Source organism: Meriones unguiculatus, chromosome 11 (genome assembly GCF_030254825.1).
Source record: "Meriones unguiculatus strain TT.TT164.6M chromosome 11, Bangor_MerUng_6.1, whole genome shotgun sequence".
In the NCBI taxonomy this organism is placed as follows: Eukaryota; Metazoa; Chordata; class Mammalia; order Rodentia; family Muridae; genus Meriones; species Meriones unguiculatus.
This window is the reverse complement of record NC_083359.1, coordinates 39,655,601-39,675,534: the sequence shown is the minus strand read 5'-3', so window position 1 is coordinate 39,675,534 and position 19,934 is coordinate 39,655,601. Positions and strand designations below refer to the sequence as shown.

Here is a 19,934-nt window from a genome sequence, read left to right as displayed (position 1 = left end):
GGAGCTGGAGAGGTGGCTCGGTGGTTAAGAGCTCTTACAGAGTCCAGAGTTCCCAGCACCCATCTCAGGAGGCCCTTGACGCTACAGAATTTAATGCCCTCCTAAGGACTCCTGAGGCATCTGCACTCAAATGCACATACTAAAAATAGACCTTTGTTTAAACAGATTTTTTATGTGTATGAGTGTTTCGTTTGCATGTGTTTATGTGCACTACATGCCTGGTGCCTGCAGAGGCTGAGAGGTGTTTCGTTCCCTGGAACTGGAGTTACAAATGGTTATGAGCTACCATGTGAATTCTGGGAACCCAGGTCTTCTTGCAAGAGCAACAAATGTTCCTAACCATTGGGCCACCTCTCCAGCTCCTAAAAAGAATTAAAAAAATAAAAAAAAGAAAAAAAATTACATGACTGACTGTGGGCTGGCCTGCAATCCAGAAGAAGGGAAGTGGTTACAGCATCAACTTGTGCTCTTCACCCGTTCTGGGGGCAGCTGGCAGCCCCTCAGTGCCAGGTACTCTCTCTCTCTTTCTTCTTGGCAGAGAGCCTGGGAGTAGTGAACGACTGGGGCTGCCGTGATCTCGGTTCCAACAGCAGCTCAGCTTTCAGCGGCCAGCCTGGAAGTGTAAGTGGCCATTGCTTAATCACACCGTTGGGGACAGAGATGAGCTGACATCTTGGTGGTCTGGTTGGAAGCAGTCTACATGTGGAGTTGTGGGTCCTTCTAGAAGAGCCTAGCGAACTCCTAGCAATATCACTGCCTGGGCTGGAGGAGGATGTGCTCCTGGAGGGCTGGCCTGTGGGCTCTGGCTTTAGCAGGTGTCTGGTGTCTTGCCTTTCTCATCGCTGCAGATCCCATGGCTATCAGTCCTAGGCAGTTGGAGGGCATCAACAAGTGGTACTGAATGTGGCACTCCTATAGGCACTATTTTAGTTCTTTTTTTTTTTTTTTTATTGGGGTTCTTACTCCCTTCCAATACCCCAACACTAGGTAGGAGAGAAAGGAGGTTAGTGGGGAGAAGGGTCATAGTTCTCTTTCACTACTTCCTGCTAGTTAGGGTTGTTGGGTTCCTTGGGCAACTCCAATCTTTGTTTCAGGATTATCTTTGACTTCAAACTGTATCAGTAGCAACCAGGAGCAGCAGGGAGGAGCAGCAGCCTCCTTTGTTCTTGGAGCCCTCTTCTCTGTCTGGGCTCTAGCGTTTATTCCCTCTCCAGAGTCCTCAAAATCAAACCATCCGAAGCTTGCAAAGATCTCACCCCTCTCAGAGCCTGCACAGGGCCAGTAGTCTGCTGCTATGGACAGTCTGAATCAGCCCCATATCTCATACCTGGGATTAAAACAAAAGCATATGTATATAACATGACTAAGTTTTTGTTTGTTTGTTTTGTTTTTCAAGACAGAGTTTCTCTTGTGTACCCATGACTATCCTGGAACTCACTCTGTAGACTAGCCTCGAACTCACAGAGATCCACCTGCCTCTGCTGGGATTAAAGGCATGCGCCACCACCACCCTGCCCATAACTGAGTTTTTAAAGACACCAAAACGTTCTACTACTCTCTACTACCAAAACGTTACCCAACACTCCCAAGTTTTGGATGAGGGCATTATGTATCTGATGGGTATAATGGACTTAGAAATCACTTCTTGTAGAAGTCACTTCGTGTCTGTGCCAGAGTCAGCTTGTAGAGGAGCCATCCCGGTATGGGGACAGGGTGTTCAAACATGGATTAAAAATAGTGTTTGGTTCTAAACTGAGTGACATTGAAATATCCCTGAATTTCTGGGCAGTGGTGGCACACATCTTTAATCCCAGCACTCAGGAGGCAGAGAAAGGTAGATCTCTGAGTTCGAGGCCACCCTGGTCTTCAGGGTGATTTCCAGGACAGCCAGGGCTACACAGAGAAAACCCTGTCTCAAACAAAACAAAACCAAACTAGAAAAAAAGGAAAAATAAATCGTCCTGAATTTGTAGAATGGAGCTGCTCTGCTTAAATTATGCCCTTGTAAGGTGTCACTGTACTTCTTGCCAAGGCCGCTTATGTGGCTGAGTCTGTTGCCAGGCCCCTGAGACTCTGAAAGTGTCTCTTCTTGGTCTAGGGTTTAGTTACTCTTGTTCTTTTGCCCCTTCTGCCTGAGGATGGTCCTTGTGGCTGCCAGGGCAGGGTGTGAATCTGTCCGAGGTGCAGCAGGTGTCCTCTGCAGGCCCCAGCTCGGGGGAGGCCCCAGTGCAGCGAGGGAAGACTTTGATAATGTGCTTCAGTGTGTTCTGGATGCTGCTGCCACTGAGGTGTCCTGGGTGTCCCTGTCTCTGAATGAGAGACAGTGGGGGTCCTGGGCTAAGATGCCCAGGGAGGCATCATCTCTACATTCGGTCCTGCTTTGAGGCCTGGAATCCTGCTGGCACTCTGTATACCCAGAATTGGCCACTTCTCTCTTGGAATTGTCACAAGAGCCTCACAGGGCCACTTTGAATGCCTAGAGTTCCCTCCTTCAAGAAGGCACAGCTGGGCCTCCCTTAGGCAATATCCACACTCCTGTGCCAAGTCAGCCATAATGCTATTGGGTCAAACAGGCCACCAGGGATCCTGGTTCTAGTCCCCAGCATGATGCTCCTAAGTTTGACCACTTTATACAAGGGCCTGTCTAATGTGGTGAACTCACACATCCACATCCGGGCCTTTCTATTGAATAATTCCTTGGCGCTTGGTATACGTGCCACAGACTGTCAGTGTTGATTCAAGTGTGGTGTGGGAAGGACTTTGGGTACCAGTGGACAGGAGCTGTGAAAACACCTTTTCTGTTTCACAATTCTTCAAGGTCATGTACTCTCTCAGTGTTTTGTTTTGTGGGGTTGTTACTGTTTTTTGTTTGTTTGTTTGTTTGTTTGTTTTTGTTTTTGTTTTGTTTTTTGAGATAAGGCCTTATTATATGGCCTCAACCTCATGATCCTACTGCTTCAGCCTCCTTTGTACTGGGATTGGTATTACAAGTCTGGGCCAGCAGACTAGCTCCAGCATTTTCTAAATTCTTTTTTTAATTAATTGATTAATTTACATCAGAGTCGGAGCATCCCCTTCTAACCAAAATGTAGGTTTCAGAAGACATCTCCTCCTTGCATCTCCAACCTGAGTGGTCCTTCTGTTGCAGGCCAAACGGAAAGACTCCCCCTCTGAAGGAAGCCAGAGAGCTAGTGAGGACAGCAAGCAGGTACAGTTCTGGGCCACTCGTCTGGGCAGCTGGACAGCATGGCTTTCTGTTGGACCTTTCTGTACACTGTGTGTCTTGCTCTGCCAGTGAGCTAAGTCCCCAGCCCCAGTCCCAGCACCTGTTTGTTCTGTAATTATCTTTTTCTTTTGCTCATACTCATGTGTCCTTTGTTTTATTGTTAACAAATATTTAAGCATGGTGGTGGTGGCACATTTCCTTTAATCCCAGCACTCAGGAGGCAGAGGCAGGTGGATTTCTGTGACTTCAAGGCCAGCCTGATTTGCAGAGCTAGTTCCAGGACAGTCAAGTCTACACAAAGAAACCCTTCCTCAACCCCCCTTCCTAAAATTGTGTCCTACCTTGAAAACAACAAAACCAAAGCCTTGTAGCTTTTTTCCCCCCTCTGGAAAACACAGAGCCTATATATGAGGCAGCTACAGCCACTGTAACAACAAGTGTCTCAGGTAGAGGCTTAAGCAACAGAACTCTATTTCACTCTATTTCCAAGTCCCTGAGGTGGGGCAGGCCTGGGGCCTCTCCAGGGCCCACACACACATGCACTCACTGGGGCCTCACAGGGTTGTCTCTTGGTACATGTCTTTGTCCTCATCTCTTACAAGGACACCATTCTCCCAGTCAGTGACCTCATCATAACCTGCTATGTCTATAAAGAATCTTGGGTTCAGATTAGATCGCAACCAAATGTCCTGTTAGTTAGGGCTCCCTACAGCCAGAGACATTTTCTCAGTTGAGGTTTTTTCCTGTTAGATAACTCTAGCTTTTGTCTAGTTGGTATAAAACTAGCCAGCACACCTAGTATGTATGAGACCCAAGGTTCAGTCTTAAGTACCACAAAGAAGTGTATACTTAAGAATGATTAAGGAGCCAGGCATAGTGGCACAGGCCTTTAATCCCAGCACTCAGGGAGGCAGAGCCAGCCTGGTCTACAAAGCAAGTCCAGGACAACCAAGGCTACACAAAAAAGACCCCCCCCAAAAAAAAACAAAAAACAAAATACAAACAATTAAAAAGAATGATTAAGGGCCAACTAAATGGTTCAGCAGATAGAAGAGCTTGTCACCGTGTAAAATAACCTGGGATTGGTCCCCGAGTCCCACAAGGTTAAAGGATAAAACTGACTCCCATGAGTTGTCCTCCGACCTGCATACATAGGTATCCATACGCTTACTCATTCTCTCTCTCTTTCCCTCTCTCTCTCTCAATAAATAAAATTGAAAACCAGAATTGTTAAAATGATTAATTTTATCCTGTGTATATTTTAACAACAAAAGAAGAAAAGGAAGAAGGAAGGAGAAAGAAAAGCCAGGCAATAAAGCTGGCTTTAGAGGAGGCTGACATCCCCTTGGTAGGCTCTCCCTGGCCCGAACCAGCTGTCTGACTCACTGGAGACCCTTAGGTTGACCCATTGTGGTTGTACATTTGTGACCATCGTGTCCTTGAGTGGAAAGGACATGACAGTGTTACCAATTTTCAGGGTCAAGCAGCCTCGTGGTATTTCTACCTGGGGAAGAGGGCTGTACCCTCTGCTGATATGATGGAGGGTTGTGGTCATAGTGTCCGCCACTCTGAGGCCGTGGTATCACATGCACTAATGAGGGAAGCCAGGTGTGACTGTTCCCCTAAAATAAACCTGGGAAGGAAGAGGACAGCGCCTCGGTGCCGTAGGCAGGTCCCAGTGCCACAGGCTATGTGTCAGTTTCTAGGTGGGGCCCTAGTGGCCACAGCTCAGTTAATAACTGCTGCTGTGCTCAACAGTATGGGGCATGAGGTTACCTGCTTGAGCCACCAGCTCAGACCAGCTGTGTTGATGGCTTAGTGATAATATTGTGTCAGGTTGCAGGTACTCTGCATTCTTGGTCTCTGGTTTAAAGTCCAGGAAGGTGTTTCCGTTGTTGTTTTACTGTATCTAATGATGTGGATGCTTTTTGTCTGCATGCATGCCTGTGCACCGTATGCATGTCTGGTGCCTGCAGAGGCCACACGAGGATGTTGCATCCTTGGGAACTGGAATTACAGATGGTTGTGAGCTACCATGTAGGTGCTGGAAACCAAACTTGGGTCCTTTGGAAGAGCAGCCAAACTGCTGAAATACTGAAGTCCCAGAGTGACAGAGCACAGATTCTTTCTGGAATTTAAGGCAGCAAGCCTGAAGTCCCTTTTCTGCTAAACCATGACCCTATGGAGTTGACAAGCTCCCCCTTATTTGCGAAGAGGTATAGGTGTTCCTAGTGGTATTGGACCTAGGTGAAGTCTGAAGTTTAAGGTAGATAGGTGGAGGGGCCAGTAATGATTATGACCCCAAATGCCGCCCTCTCAGTTGTCCCGGGATAGACTTGAGCCTGATTGGCTGGGACCAACGCGTCTCTGGACTGGGCCCACTGGTGAAGGAGGTGGCCGAGAAACGGCACAGGTACCGAGAGCTTCTGGCACCTGCGTGATGCAGATACCGGTAAAGCTGTTGGTTTCTAGCCGTTATGTGCAGTCTAGTCACTTACTGAGAGCTGGTTCACCTCATGCTGGTTACATTTCTTTCAGCCCATGGCCAGTGGCTGTGACTTTTGATAGAGAACACCTGTCTTCTCTTTGGCCCAGGCACCTCTGTCAGGCTTGAGTTTGGAGTCACTGGGTACTGTTGTGGGACTCATGAGGAATATGAGTGCCCTGGTGATGACTCAGGGAGGTATGGTGAGGCCTAGGAATCATGGCTGTTTTTTCTCAATGTGAGAATCCCAGGTTCAGCACAAAGGTTTGATTTTGATGTAAGTGTCCATTGCACTGAGACATACTGAGGCCCCCAGCTCTGTTGCTGTGTTCCATGAATCTAGCCTGGGGCACCGATTTGGTTTAATATGACTTATTTTCATCTGTTAACTATCAGAATGAGATTAGATTTCTGGTCTCTGGGTGGGTGAGAACTTGGGAGGGGCACATTAACCCCTAGGAGGCTGGGGAGAAGGGTTGGCAGGCCACCAGCCCCTGGCCTGTCAAAGGTTTTTGTGCCTGCTGGGTAGGTTTTATCAGCAGACAGACACTTTCCAGATCTGTTTGCCTGAGTGACAGCAGGATAGCCTGTTGTGAGTGCATGCTAGTGAATAGTTCCCATTCCTCTGCGACGCCCCGAAATGTTGGATGTCTTTATGCACTGCTCTGGAGAAATTGGCAGCCCATCCGTCTCCATGTCTCTGCTGCTGTTGTATTCCCAACAGTACCTGCTCATATTGTTTGTGTTTTTGAACAGAACCACCTTGCTGTGTTCTCAGTGGTTCACCCACTGGCCCCCAGCATAAGCTCCAGCGTGGCATCTAGCCTGGCATCCAGCACTGGCTCAGGTAGCTCCTCCCCGACAGCTCTACCTACCCTTCCTGCTCGTACCCTCCCACTTGATCCTGCTGGCAACACTGTGGAGGCGGTCATAGGTAAGTCCACAGTTTTTTCCTTAGCACCATGTTTCACAGTTATAGATGTTCAGGATGCGCTGCTCTGTAGAAGAGTCAGAGGCAGGGTTTGTCATTTCTCACTGTGAATGACTCGCTCCTGTGGTGCCCAGGAGTGCAGGGTATGTGTAACCCACATCACATACTGCACAAAACACCAAAGAACTGTGTCAACTGGTCACTGGAAATGAGGCTAGTGAGAAGTGGAAATAGAAACCATGATGAACTAAAGGTGGGAGTGGTGACTGGGTCAGGAGGAGAGTTGTAATAAAGCCTGGAACAGGTAAACACAGAGCTGCAACAGCCAGCTTCCTGGGTTTTTTAGTACCTAGCAGTCATTCATTAGGGAAGACCAATGTGGTAATAGCTGGGCTATGGTGAGGTATCAGGGCTTATACTGGAGCCAAGAGCCTGGGCAGAAAGGCTGAGGCCAAGAAGGTGCAGAAGGTGTTTGTGAGTCACAGGTGGCATACCCTGAGCTGCTGTGTTCTGTGGTCACTAGGGCCTCACTGACTGAGGTGACAGGTGAGAATTTTAGTTTCTTTACAAACACAGAAATGTGGGAATGGCCTCGTTTTAACCCCAGGTGTGGGATGTGGGGCTGCTTCAGATTGTCCACAGCAGCCGACTATAATTTGTCTTACACTCTAGCAGGGGTGTGGTTTTGCTAGCTGTAGATAGTTTTTGTGAGTGTGTGACATTTGGAATTCTGGGAACTTTTCAGAGGATATATAAATGCTAGTAGCCCAATAGAAGGGGCTAGTTGGTCGGCTGGTGATTGGATGTGGTTTGTGGCTGTTTGTCAATTGCAAGGAGAAGAAAAGAGAAAATTAGATATGCTGACAGCCAAAGATAAAACTTGCCCCAAGGAGCCTAACAGCCCTAATCAGCAGGAAGTAGCCTAACAATATCATCATCATCATCATTGCTCCCTTTCCCCTTCTTTTTGCATCTTCTCTGCTTTGCTTTTCTATTTCCTCAAAATGGAGTTAGAGTTTTCCATGGCATTTCTCTTTAAAAACTGTTTCTGTATCTTGGTTTTCATCATCTTCATTTACCTGCTCAGCTCTTTTTGCTAATTCACACTGGAGTTCCTCTTTTCTAACAGATCCTGCTCAAGTCTGTGGGTGTTTTTTGTTGTTTGTTTGTTTTGTTTTGTTTTTCCCCTTCTATTCTCTTCCTTTGTTCTTCCTGTCCGTTTCTCCATTTCATCAAATTTACCTTTAACAGTCTCTGTTAGCTTTGGGACATTATCCTTTTCTACTTTAGGAGAAATCTCTTCCTCACCATCAGAAGCAAGCGTTTCTTTAATCTCTGACTTTTGTGAAATGTCATTCATGTTTGTGTTTTGTGGTTTGGGGCTGAAGCTTTGTGTATTTTGTGCCTTTTCTTAGCTGAAGGCAGTTCAGTCCGGCTCTTCCTCACCATTCTATGGTCACTAGAGCCTTGTTGACCCAGGCCTAAATTTTATGTTGTTGTTAAGATGTTACTTGTTTTTCTGTTATGTATATGAGTTTGCCTAAGTATATACCTGTGCACTGCGTGCATTGTCTATGGAAGCCAGAAGGGGAGGGCATTTGATCCCTGAAAATGGAGTTACAGAAAGTTGTGAGCTGCCTTATGGGTCCTCTGGAAGAGTAAGTAGCCAGTGCTCTTAACCACTGAGCTATCCCTCCAGCCTCCAAAGCCTGGTATCTTGCCCTGACCTTGGGAGACACACAGAAGAATTGCATTTGCGGTGATTTTGGAGATGTAGAACTGGGAAGGTAAGCCCTCTAGCTTGGGGAAGGTCATGCTGCCTAGGGACCCAGAGTAGAGGTGTCCATGTTGATGTACAAGTGGCAAGCCCTACCTAACAGACATAGAGGCAGGTCAGTAACTGCCCACAAGACTGCACAAGCTCTATCCTTGTGGGCCAGCTAGAGTCCCGTGTTGAACGCAGATTGGAAATGACGTCCCAAATGCTGGTAGCGGAGGGTTCCCTTCATCATCCTCAAGGGACAGTTAAAGGCAGTCCTGTACTACATGGGGGCTGACTAGGCAATCTTGGAGCTGGAGTGTGCTGCTGAGGCTCCTGGGAAAGCACTGTGGGCAGCTGCCTAAGGAGTTTCTGGGCAGCAGTATGTGCCCTCAGGCTCTCACTCAGGATAGACTATGGCTCTTCCATTCTGTCACTTTTCTAAATCACTGCATAATCTTGTGGCTTTCCCTAGGAGACCTGAGTCCCCCCAGGGAAGTGTCTGTCTCACCTCAGGAACCCTCCAGAATTCAGGTTTATCCAGCCTCAGGAGGCAGCAGGAACCTCCAAGAACCCACCATCTCCCTGTCCCTGCTGTTAGGGTCAGGGAGAGAAGGAGGGAAGTTCTGTAGGTATCAGGCGCTGTGTCGGGCAGAGTTATTGCAGATGGACTTCAGATGCTCACCCACTCCCTCAGGCCCCTTGATGCTCTAAGAATCCTGCTGGCCTCAAGACCTTTACCCCTCCGGTTTTCTAGTGTCAAACCAGCAGTGGTAAAGAGGATACCCAGCAGAAGAATGCTGAGGGACATTTAGATCCCCATCCCTGAGCAAATGCTCTGTGGGCATTTGCTCACTGAGGTGAAAAGTTGATCCAGGATACCACGAGCATTGAAAGTGTCTCCAGAAGACCTGCACTGTCAGGTGTTTCAGGCTGACAGGTGTGTTAACGTATTTACAGTAGTTCCAGCCATTATTTAAGATGCAATGCATGGCCTCAGCCACAAAGTCGAAAAGTTGAAAAAATGCATTTTTTTTTTATCAGTTTAGCATTGCTAGGGATGGAACCCAAGGCCTTAAGTTTACTAGGCACCAGTCTTCATTTACAGTTTATAGTAGTTGCTGTTTCCTGGTTAAAATAGTGAATATTTTCTTTCCTCACCGTGAATGCCAGCTGAGGTCATATGTATATCCAGCTGGTTACTGTAATCTCAGTGCTTGGGAGGCTGGGACAGGAGGATCACTTTGAGGCCACCTGGACTATATATCAAGACCCTTCCTGTCTCAAAAGAAAAAATCTATTTTGTAAGGGTCCTATCTTTACACAAAAAGTCAGTGGGCTAGCTTCCCAGTGATGGGCATTCATGGTTCCTAGACACAGAGGCTACCCCATGGGGCTGGCCCTCCCTCTCTTTTTCAGTTTAGAGGGTTGGGGATGAGGAGGGGTAGACTGGAGGGCAGTGTCGCTGTGGAGCAGTTTCCTTTAGGTGAAGCCAAGTGCAGTGCCTGCACGTTTAGGAGGGGCAGGGGCAGCGGGCGAGGGTTATGGGAGTCCGTGTGAGCCTGCCTCTGGTTCTCGACCGCGAGGACCGATCTGTGCTCATCCCCTCCTCCTCCGCCCCTCCCTCTCTTCTGCGAGTCAGGCTTTCAGCTGAAACCTGCGGGTTCTGGCACACCTGGTAAGCGGGTGCTCGGGGAGGTGTGGCCTGGTGTTGGGGGCAGGGTGTAAAGCGTGAGTGGGCGGGGCCTGTACGCGGGCTGGGCCGGCGGCTGGCGAGGGTGGAGCGCGAACCAGGCAGGTTTGAATCCTCAGTGACGGCCGCGGCTGCAGAGGCTATGAGTCAGCATTGGCAGTGGCTGCGGCAGATCCCAGTCTCGCGGTAGCCCGGCACCAAGTTTTGGGTCATTTCTCGGCGCTTTGAAGCGGGCGTGCGTCCTCCCTCCTCCCCAGGTGTGCATCCTCCTCTCCGGGCGCGCGCGTCCCCCAGGGGCTTCTGTCCTACACTCACATCCTCCCGGGTGGTGGCTCCCCTGGGCACGCATCTGCTCAAGTGGTTCCCCTGACGCGCGTCTCCCCGTGAGATCTTCCTGGTCGGTCAGCGAAATCCCAGGTAGTTTTCCGTGCAAGTGCACCCTCCTCGCCCAGGTGGAGGTCTTGGTGCGCCTCCCTTCTAGTCATTTTCCTTCAAAATGCATGTCCCTCCGGTGCATGTTCCCTGGGAGCCATGTACCTCTTTGGTCGTGAGATCATGAGATCAATACCAGGTTTTTCAGGCTGTAGAAGGAGGTTAACTCAAATGCCTACTCGAACTCTCACTTGCGTTTGTTGGTGCTGTTACCCAGGGCCCCTGTGGCCCCTCCTGCGGCTTGTGTTTCTTCTCCTGTGAGGATTGCCTCCCTGCAGTTCCTCCACCTATCCCAGTTCAGAGTGCAGGTACTCTGCTTGCTTGGTGCTCCTCTGTTCTGTAGCTGCAGCTAGAGAAGGTTCCCATCATGTCTTCCCTTTAACTCCTTGCAGTCTGTGTGTTTTGTTTTTTCATACATTCCTGACCCTAGAGGACTGCAGCACCTTTTGAATGTGCTGTGTCATATTGGGAACTGGTGATACCTGGGACAGAACTCAGGAGCTCTCTGCTGGTTGCTGTTGAGATCTGGATGGCTTCAGGTGATTTGGTGGAGCTGGTTGTGAGTCAGGTGGCACAGCCTGGCCTTCAAACACTTGCTGTTTATGTAAGGAGGCTCACCTAGGTCTCTACTCTTTTTCTAAGTTGTTTTGTTTTTGTAAGTGTGACTCAGAAGTACTGGGTGTGATCATCTGGATCATTAGGGTTAGTGAGGTTGGAGAGAAGAGCCCTGTGGACCAGGGTGTAGGATGGGTACCTAAACATTCAAAAGAGTAGGATATCCCCTTGGGACCTGTAGCTCTGAATTAAGGCTGACAGGGCCCAGAGACTCCCCAGACATCCCCTTTTTGCTGATACCTTGCTGGGCTCCAGGGCAGTGGCTCACATCCTGTGCTGGGCTTCCATTTAGGGTTGATTGCACTTCTGTCGCAGCTTGGCCCCTCTGAACTGCATGTACTGTGTGGTGTAAGGCGGCCTCTACACCTAGGACTCTGTCCTGGGTACAGAGATCCTGACCAGACTGAGTCATCCGGGGAAGACAGGTTTCCATTTCCATGCTGTTCTTTGCTCCTTAGTTCTTCAAAATGAGTGTTTACATTTGAGCCAAGGTCACAGGAGCCACGGACTGTCCCTCACTTAATTTTCCAGGCTTTAGGCGCAGAGGCTGCCAGTCCAGGGTGGAAAGCCTGGCTGACCTCCCTGCTCCAGATCAGGTGTAAAGGATAGGCTGGGGCCTCTGTACTGGGGACAACCGGGCGGGATAGAGCAGGTTGCTGTATGGAAGGATGGGAACACATCCTCGGTCTGCCTACTTTGGCCAGCTCTGTTCAGATGTACTGAATCAGCACACAACGGTTTGAAGGCTGATGAGATCTGGGACTAGTGGGACATGCTCAGCAATGGATTATGAAGAAGGACTTGTGTCAAGGGTGGACCCACCAGGAAGCTTTGGCCAGCTCGCTGAGGGACTCAAGTTTGAGAGGCAAGAACTCCATTCAAGACAGATTTGTTCCTACAGGCTGTACGTAGTACAGGGATGGCCAGAGGATGGATGATGGCAGCCATGAAAGCTGACTCAAGTCTTAGTTGGTGTTGAGTAGAGAGAAAGCTATGCTTAGCTTGCTGTCATTGAAGAAGAGACCTTAAAGCATGCCTCCTCTTAGGAGAGAGCTCTCTCCAGATGCCTGAGAGATGAGACCCTGGGATAGGATGTGTGCTACAGAATGGCCATCTAGGACATGGAAGAGGGAGTGGGCAGGTTGAGGTGTCCACCAGAGACCATTCTGACATGGGTTAAGTCAATAGAAAGGCTTTTTTAGCCACCTGCAGATATATTGGGTATTTGGGACTAAGTACAATCCCAAACCTTTCTCAGGGTGGGCTGTTTGTTTGTTGAGAGAGGGTTTCACTGTTTAGCCTGGCTGTCCATGGGGGCTGGAGCTTTTAAGCACAAAAACCACATCCTGGGTTGACATACCTTACAGCAAGAACAGTTAGCCTGAAGCAGAACTGTAGGAACTAGAAGCGAGGCTAGTACATTTAGGGACTTTCCCAAAACAATGGACTTTAATGGGTTAAGTCTTTGTTCTCATTTTGGTGGGTTCTCATTTTGCTGCCTATCTGCTTGGTTTTAAGGCTGAATGGTACTTATGTCACAGACTCATTTGTGCTGAGATGTTGGGACCTACTAAGGTATGGAGCCCTGTTAATGTAGGGCTTCAGAAGCCACTGTATAGGCTGTGACCAGGCTGTGGCAAAGGCTGCAAGGCCTCCAGAGGGAAGCTGTGTGAAAGAGGATGCAGAGAGATGGACTCAGTCGGAAAGAGGGAGCTCTATAGAAACAAGTGCCTTGCAAGAGACAGAGCTGGACAGAAAGATCTAGAAGGCAGAGGAAAGGGTGGGGCTTGAGGAGGTGTGAGGATGAGAGGGGCAGGAAACTGAGCGAGGATGGCAACAGAGGAACAAGAGCTGGAGATGTATGTCCTGCCCAAAGTTAGCACTCACAGCAAGGGGCAGGCAGTTCTGTGAGTAGAGGGCAAGGCCTGGAGTTCATGGGCAGACATGGTAAGGGAGTGTCCCCAGGATCCCTTTGTTGTGGGTTAAACTGTATCCCCCCCCCCCGCACCAAAAATGAATCTCGGGCTGAGAATATAGTTGAGTGGTAGAGCATTTACCTATACTGTGTGAGGCTCAAGTTCAGTTACCAGCATTGAAGGACATATCTGTGAATGTGTGCTCATTTGGAAATCCCATCGTTGACATCAAGTTTAGATGAGGTCATTAGAGTAGCCCCTGATGCAGTGACGGTGACCTTCTAAGAAGAAATATGGACACACAAGTAGGGAACAGGGTTGTGACAATGGAGCAAGTCAGGATTCATGTGGTCACATGCCCAGGAAGATCTGAAGCCTCAGGAGCCAGAGAAATACTCCCTAAGCCAATAGAAAGAGTACAGGCAGGTCTCCACGCTTTGATTTTGAACTTGAGGCCTACAAGATTGTGAGATGATAAACTCCTGAGCTGAAGCTACCCAGTAGATGGGCCTCAGTCACCCATGACTGAGATACCCAAGATACCCATGGGCCTTGGTCAGTTGAAAGCCAGAACAGCACATCTCTCCATCTTAGGCCATTTGAAAGAGGCAGCTTATGCAGCAGGAGGCACTTACTGCAAGAAGGACTTCAGAAGCTCAGTCAGGGACAGGTAGGTGCGCAACCTGGGAGACATACAGGAAGCCTGTGCAGCAGGAGGCCTGTGCCATTCATCAGCACTGGGGTAGTGGCTTGCATTGTCCTACTCTGCTTCTGCATTTAGTCTCTGGTGGCGGAGATTCTTCTAGCAACTTGTCATGAATCTCTTCAGCAGTCATCACACCAGTGCCTGGTTCCCATGACCTGAGGACATCAGAAATTATAGAAGTACATGCTAGGTCAGCCCCTCTTACCTGTACTTTATCCTCTCATTGCTTTCCTAAGCCCACACTGTGTGGGGTAAAAAGCCCTGAACGAGAGTGGTGCTTCTTACCCAGCACCTGTCCTTGAGGGTGTCAGGGTCCATGGTGTCTAGTGTCCAGCCCTACCACCCTGCTCATTCATCTCTTCTGAATTGACTCAAGCCATGTTGGAATGGCTTGTCTTTGAGAATGGTTGCCTGTGTGTCTCTCTCACCCTGGCCTCCTGGGGGTGGAGATCCCTGCAGTGAGTGGAGCTCTGTCTCCTTGACCACATGGTGCAAAAGGGAATGTGTTCTCCTGGGTGTTTTAGCAGCCTGGCCTCAGTGTCCTGAAGATTCCTCTTGAGACCCTTGTCTGAGAAAGTAGGTCTTTTTAACAACTCCAGCAGTGAGGGGACGACAAGTCTAAGTCTGAGGGAGCTGGGATACAATTGTGCCAGGAGCTCTAAGAATAAGTTTAGAAATAACAGAAACAAGCCAAAGGCTGATCCACTCCAGCTTGAGCAAGCATGATGGGTGCCACACAGGCATGAGGTGCCCCCCAGGAATCAGGAACATTCAGTTTATTCTTCTTGGAGCCACTGAGAAGCATTCATTAGGAGAGCTGTGTTCTAGCTTTGACTCAGGTGGACACTATGGGGCTGAGCAGTGCTCACTGGTCCTAAGAATGAGACTCAGAGACAGGGAAAGGACAGTATGGCTGAGGTTGAGCTCTAGAATGCACTGTCAAGGTTCCCACAGCTCAGAGGTGCAGCTGGGACTACAGCAGCATCGCCCTGTCTCTCTCTGCTCATAGCCACTTCTTGGTTGCAGCTAAAATGAGTTGATCTAGTGTGCTGGCCCCTGCCACTCAGTGCCTCCTTCACTTTGTGGTAGACGTGCTTCCCTGCATCCTTGCCCTGGCTGAGACAGGTCTGGCTCCGCGCTAGGTGGAGACTCATCCTTGGCAGCAGGGTTGTTCTGTATGCCACTAACTGGGCAGTGACAGCTTTGCCTGAGCATTTCCATATGAAGTCCAAAATGGACATGACCTAGAGGACCTGGCAAAGTGCTAGACAGAGGCAAACAGTGGCCCCTGGAATTTCTTTAAATTTTTTATTATTTATTTATTTACTTACTTATTTTTAATTTTAATTTTATTTTTATTAATTACAGTTTATTCATTTTGTATCCCAGCTGTAGCCCCCTCCCCCATCCCACCCACCTTCCCTTCCTCTTCTTCTATGCCCCTTTCCTAGTCCAATGATAGGGGAGGTCCTCCTCCCCTTCTGTCTGACCCTAGCTTATCAGGTCTCATCAGGACTAGCTGCATTGTCCTCCTCTGTGGCCTGGCAAGGCTGCTCCCCGCTTGGGGGTGGGGGGTCAAAGAGCCAGCCACTGAGTTCATGTCAGAGACAGTCCCTGTTCCCCTTACTAGAGAACCCACTTGGATGCTGAGCTGCCATGGGCTACATCTGAGCAGGGGTTCTAGGTTGTCTCCATGAATGGTCCTTGGTTGGAATATCAGTCTCAGAAAAGACCCCTGTGCCCAGAGGGGCTCCTGTCCTCTCCAGGTCTTACTATCTCCCCCTTCTTTCATAAGATTCCCTGCACTCTGCCCAAAGTTTGGTTATAAGTCTCAGCATCTGCTTTTATACACTGCTGTGTAGGCCCCTGGAGTTTTATGCTGTCCTGGTACAGAGCAGTTTCCTAATATAATAGCCTGTTGTGGAGAGGCCTTTGTCTCCAGCAAGGGGAGAAGACCATGTCCTTCAGGGAAAGTTTATGGTGACCTGTAACATCTGTGTTTTTTGGTTGGTTGTGTTACTTTTTGTTTGTTTTTGAGGTGGGCTAGCTTGCAACAGCCCAGACTAGCCTGGAATTCACAATCCCTCTGCCTTGACCTCCCAGGTGCTGGGATTACAGGCATATGCTACCACACCCAGTATCTGTGTCATCTTGAAGTTGATTCAGAGTTCTTGGGGTCTGGGGGCCCTTAGCCAACAGTGGAGATAAGACTGAACACATAGCATAGAGGTCACAGATGCACTGTGAACAGTCAGAATACAGAAGGGGTGGAAGAGACAGTGGTCACCATGGCAGAGCTGCAGTTCCATTGCTTCTCAATACAGAGTTCCTACAAGTTTAAGTTTGACTAACTACTGTATTGAGACTGTGATACCACTCACAGGCATGCTCCTGCAGCCATTTCCTGTCCTTTCTTCCCTCAGAAGGCTGTGCAGGCCATCTACACAGAGTGCTAACTTCTCCACTACACGCTCCTTGAATGGCAGTCCTGCTCTGGCTGTGGGAGTGGGAGGCGTGTCCTCTGACGTCAGATATTCATGATGTTGACCAAATTGGCCTCAAACCTACAGTGGTTCTCCCACTTTAGCTTCTGTAGTACTGGAATTAGAGCTGTATTCTACCACACCCAGCAGCTTCTGCCTTTGAAGAGACTGTTTCTAGGCTGAGAGTGGAGGTCCTGGTCTCCCTTAAGTCCTCAGGTCTCAGAGTTCATTATCTTAATGTTCAGTCTCAGAACCGTTTTCCTGTCAGGACTGACCTCCTGTAAAAATGTTAATAGTTGAATGTATTTTCTTGGTCAAATTTTAACAAATGGGTAAAAGTAAAAGGAGAACCAGCTGGGCACAGTGGTACATGCCTGTACAGTCCCAGCGCTTGGGAGGTAGAGAGCACGAGGATCAGAAGTTCAGGTCATCTTTGGCTGCATAGTGAGTTGAGGTCAGTCATGAGCTACAAAAGCAGAACATCTGTGGGCCAGAGCAGTGTCTCTGCAAGGTTGTTTAGATAAAATACCTCTGGCTGTGCCTCCATTTCTGGAGGCTTTCGCACCCTTGCTGCTCAGTAGAGACACGTTGAGACAGTGGGGTGGGAGAGCGGTTGATAAGCTCCAGCAAGGTGGGTATGGGGTCAAGGATTCCTTCTGAGAGGTTTTGTGTTCTCACTGGCTGAGAGGTGAGTGGGTAACACCAGGTTTATTTCACAGGTTCTGCCTTAGATCTTCGTCTTAGTGACGTAAACATCGCATCCTTAGATAAAGACTTGGAAGAGCAGGACCTTGGATTGACAGGTGAGAGTGCTGACCTCAGTGGCTCCTCTGACTTCGTGCATGCTGCCTGGCTTACTGTAGTGATTGGGAAGTCATCTGCTGGGGTCCTCTTCTTGGAGTCTCCTTGCCTCTGCCACCTGCCTGTGTTGCTCAGCTTCCTGCTGCTTACTCAGTTTACCTCTTTTGTGACAAAGCAACCCCTTTAGGTTTGACCAGAGCCTCTCAAGAGGAAACAGAAATTATTTTTACCACTGTGGCATAGAAAGAGGTTCCTGTTGTTGCATTATTTTCTTCATCCTGAAAGTTATTTTCTCTGTTTCAAAAGAAATCTACCCTTCTTAGAGCTTTGGTGGGTCTGTGAGGACCATGCTAGTGAGTTGCTGGCTCTACCAGGACCACTGCCAGGACCCTTCTGAGTCTCTGATGACTGCAGCCCTCTGGGTGGTACTTGCTGGCCTGGCTCCTCTGGTGTGCTCTGATATGACCTGCCCATAGGTGTCCCTGGTGTCTAGCTGCCTAGTTACTGACCTAGAGGCTTATGGGCAAGTGGCTTCGTGGCAGACACCCTGCCTGCCCTTGTTCACTCAGCCTCCCTCCTCCCACCAGGTCCCAGGTCGCTGGCAGGCTCAGCACCCGTCACCATTCCGGGCTCCCTGCCCCGTTCGCCATCCTTGCATTCGTCCTCATCCCTGTCCACCTCCCCACTCAGCTCGCTCTCCCAGTCCCTGTCGGGGCCACTCGTCTCCTCCGCCATGACGCCCCCCCAGCAGCCACAACCCCTCCGGTCGGAGCCGGCTACACTGGGCTCTGCAGCCTCATCTTACAGCTCTTTAGGTGCGTGCCTGGGCGAGGGTCCCTCCCCGCCGGCTCTGGGTTCTGGACTAGGTCCTGTCCGATCCCGGGTATTCCTGACCGCGGGGCTTCTTAGCTCTGTAGTTCTGTGTCTTGCGAGGCACCACCCTGTCCAACCTATGTGATAGAGATGAGTGAACAGACATGTCTACCACGAGACAGCTGGCTGCCCACAGCTGGGCATCCTCACAGTGTCCCAGATCACAGCCTCTTGCTTGCCAGCTTGCTCAGGGCTCTGGGTGGGGCATACATGGACCCACCTAGTACCTAGGGTTTGTTGTATGGTACAGGCTGAGAGAGGACGCTGGCATGACAGATCAGCATGACTCTGTCTTCTGCTTATATTTTTACTAAGAGGTTATTCACATCGTCCTAAACCATTATGTTTGAGAATGTGCCCATCTCCAGATGTGTCTTAACTGCTAGTTATCGTAAATGGAGTTCCCTCAGAACTAGAGCTCTTCTGAACCTCCAGGATCTGCTATATAGTGAGAACTGATAGGAACTCTAAGCCTCTTTTTCTGTTCATACCCTGATCTTCCTGAGCCAAGAGGGCCTCATTTAGGGGAGGCGGTTTGGGAGCTGAGGCTTCCGCAGTCATGGGCAAGTGACTTCTAGGGTATCAAGGTGGGTGGCAGGCCATGCGGGACAGAAACACCTGCAGACTCCTTAGGCCTTGGGTACAGCATAGGCTTCATCATCCCTGTCTCTCCTAAACTCAGGTTTGAACGGCGTCCCTGGGAGCATCTGGGACTTTGTTTCTGGCAGCTTCTCCCCTAGCCCATCCCCCATTCTGAACTCTGGCCCTCCAGCTTCCTCAAGTGCAAGTCCAAACAGTGCTGAGCTGGCACGGGTCAGGCGACAACTAGATGAGGCCAAGAGAAAGATCAGGCAGTGGGAAGAATCTTGGCAGCAAGTGAAGCAGGTAAGCATGTGGGAAGGAGGGGCTGGGCAGGTGGGAAAGGGATACACAGCTTGGATGCACAGGCAGGGCAGATGAGCATGTGGAAGGCCAGGCATGGCTGCCTCCTGCATGATATTTTGGGTTTCAGGCCTGTGATGCCTGGCAGAGAGAGGCTCAAGAGGCCAAGGAAAGAGCCCGTGTGGCAGACAGTGACCGGCAGCTGGCCCTGCAGAGGAAAGAGGAGGTGGAGGCCCAGGTGAAGCAGCTGCAGGAAGAACTAGAGGGCCTGGGTTTGTCCTCACTGCCAGGGCTACGGAGCTTGGGTGACATCAGCGACATCCCTCTTCCCAAGCTGCATTCCCTGCAGAGCCAGCTGCGCCTGGACCTGGAGGCCGTGGATGGGGTAAGTCCTGCTGGATAGTTGCTGGAGAGAAGAGGGCAAAGGGGACTGGCTAGTGAGGCTCCTGAAACCTGGCCAGACACTGCTCCTTCCTTCCTGGCTCCTAGCCTGGATTCTGGTTGGTGCCTCTCGCATGTGTCGCATTGACCTCAGCCAAGGTCCATGCACATGTACTCCCTCTCCACAGGGCAGCCTCTTGGGCTCTGGCCGCTCTCAGCCACAGAATCCCACTTAGTGCCCATTGTGTGTAACCCACTGCCAGCCTTGCCTGTGACCAGAGTGGCTCTGCCCCAGGACCCAGTTCCCTGAACTCCTCCTCTTTCTCCAGGGGCCAGGGCACATCTCAAGAGAAAGTGTCTTCCTGCTGACTGCTTTCCCCTGTGGGCCCCTGGCCAAGTGTCCACCCCAGGCCTGACTCAAAAGATTTCTGACACAGCTGCTGTAGTGTGCAGTCTATGGTCCGGGATACCATTATTTGCTTGGTCTTATCCGATGTGACCTGCATAGGGGCAGCAAGGGAATGAAGAAAGGACATGGAACTAGAAAAGCTGGGGCAGGTGGGCTGTGCAAGCTCTGATGGAGGAGTTAGCTTGTCTACATAGGAGCAGTCTGTAGGTGAGCAGTCTCGGAGGAGGAAGCATCTGAAGAGGAAGAAGGTGTGTTCACTTGCTAGTTTCTGCACACACTTGTCACTTGTTTGTAAACACTCAGTTTTGGACTAGAGGAAGTCTGCTGATTTCCCATGGGTCT

The 19,934-nt window shown here is 49.8% G+C and overlaps 1 protein-coding gene across 8 annotated transcripts in view; it reads left to right on the top strand.

Moving 5' to 3' along the window:
- Unkl (unk like zinc finger) overlaps window positions 1-19,934 on the top strand; it is a 44,273-nt gene that overhangs the window by 21,520 nt on the left and 2,819 nt on the right. For 5 of the 8 annotated variants that reach the window (XR_002476406.2, XM_021637234.2, XM_060363971.1 and 2 more), the window contains 7 exons: window positions 539-621; window positions 3,149-3,208; window positions 6,468-6,645; window positions 16,966-17,049; window positions 17,635-17,862; window positions 18,603-18,805; window positions 18,933-19,187. Coding sequence is in view for 7 of the 8 variants with exons in the window: in XM_021637234.2 (XP_021492909.1) it covers window positions 539-621; window positions 3,149-3,208; window positions 6,468-6,645; window positions 16,966-17,049; window positions 17,635-17,862; window positions 18,603-18,805; window positions 18,933-19,187 (1,091 nt within the window). In the remaining variant the exon portion in view is untranslated. The other 3 variants (XM_021637235.2, XM_021637239.2, XM_021637238.2) reach the window with 3 other exon arrangements.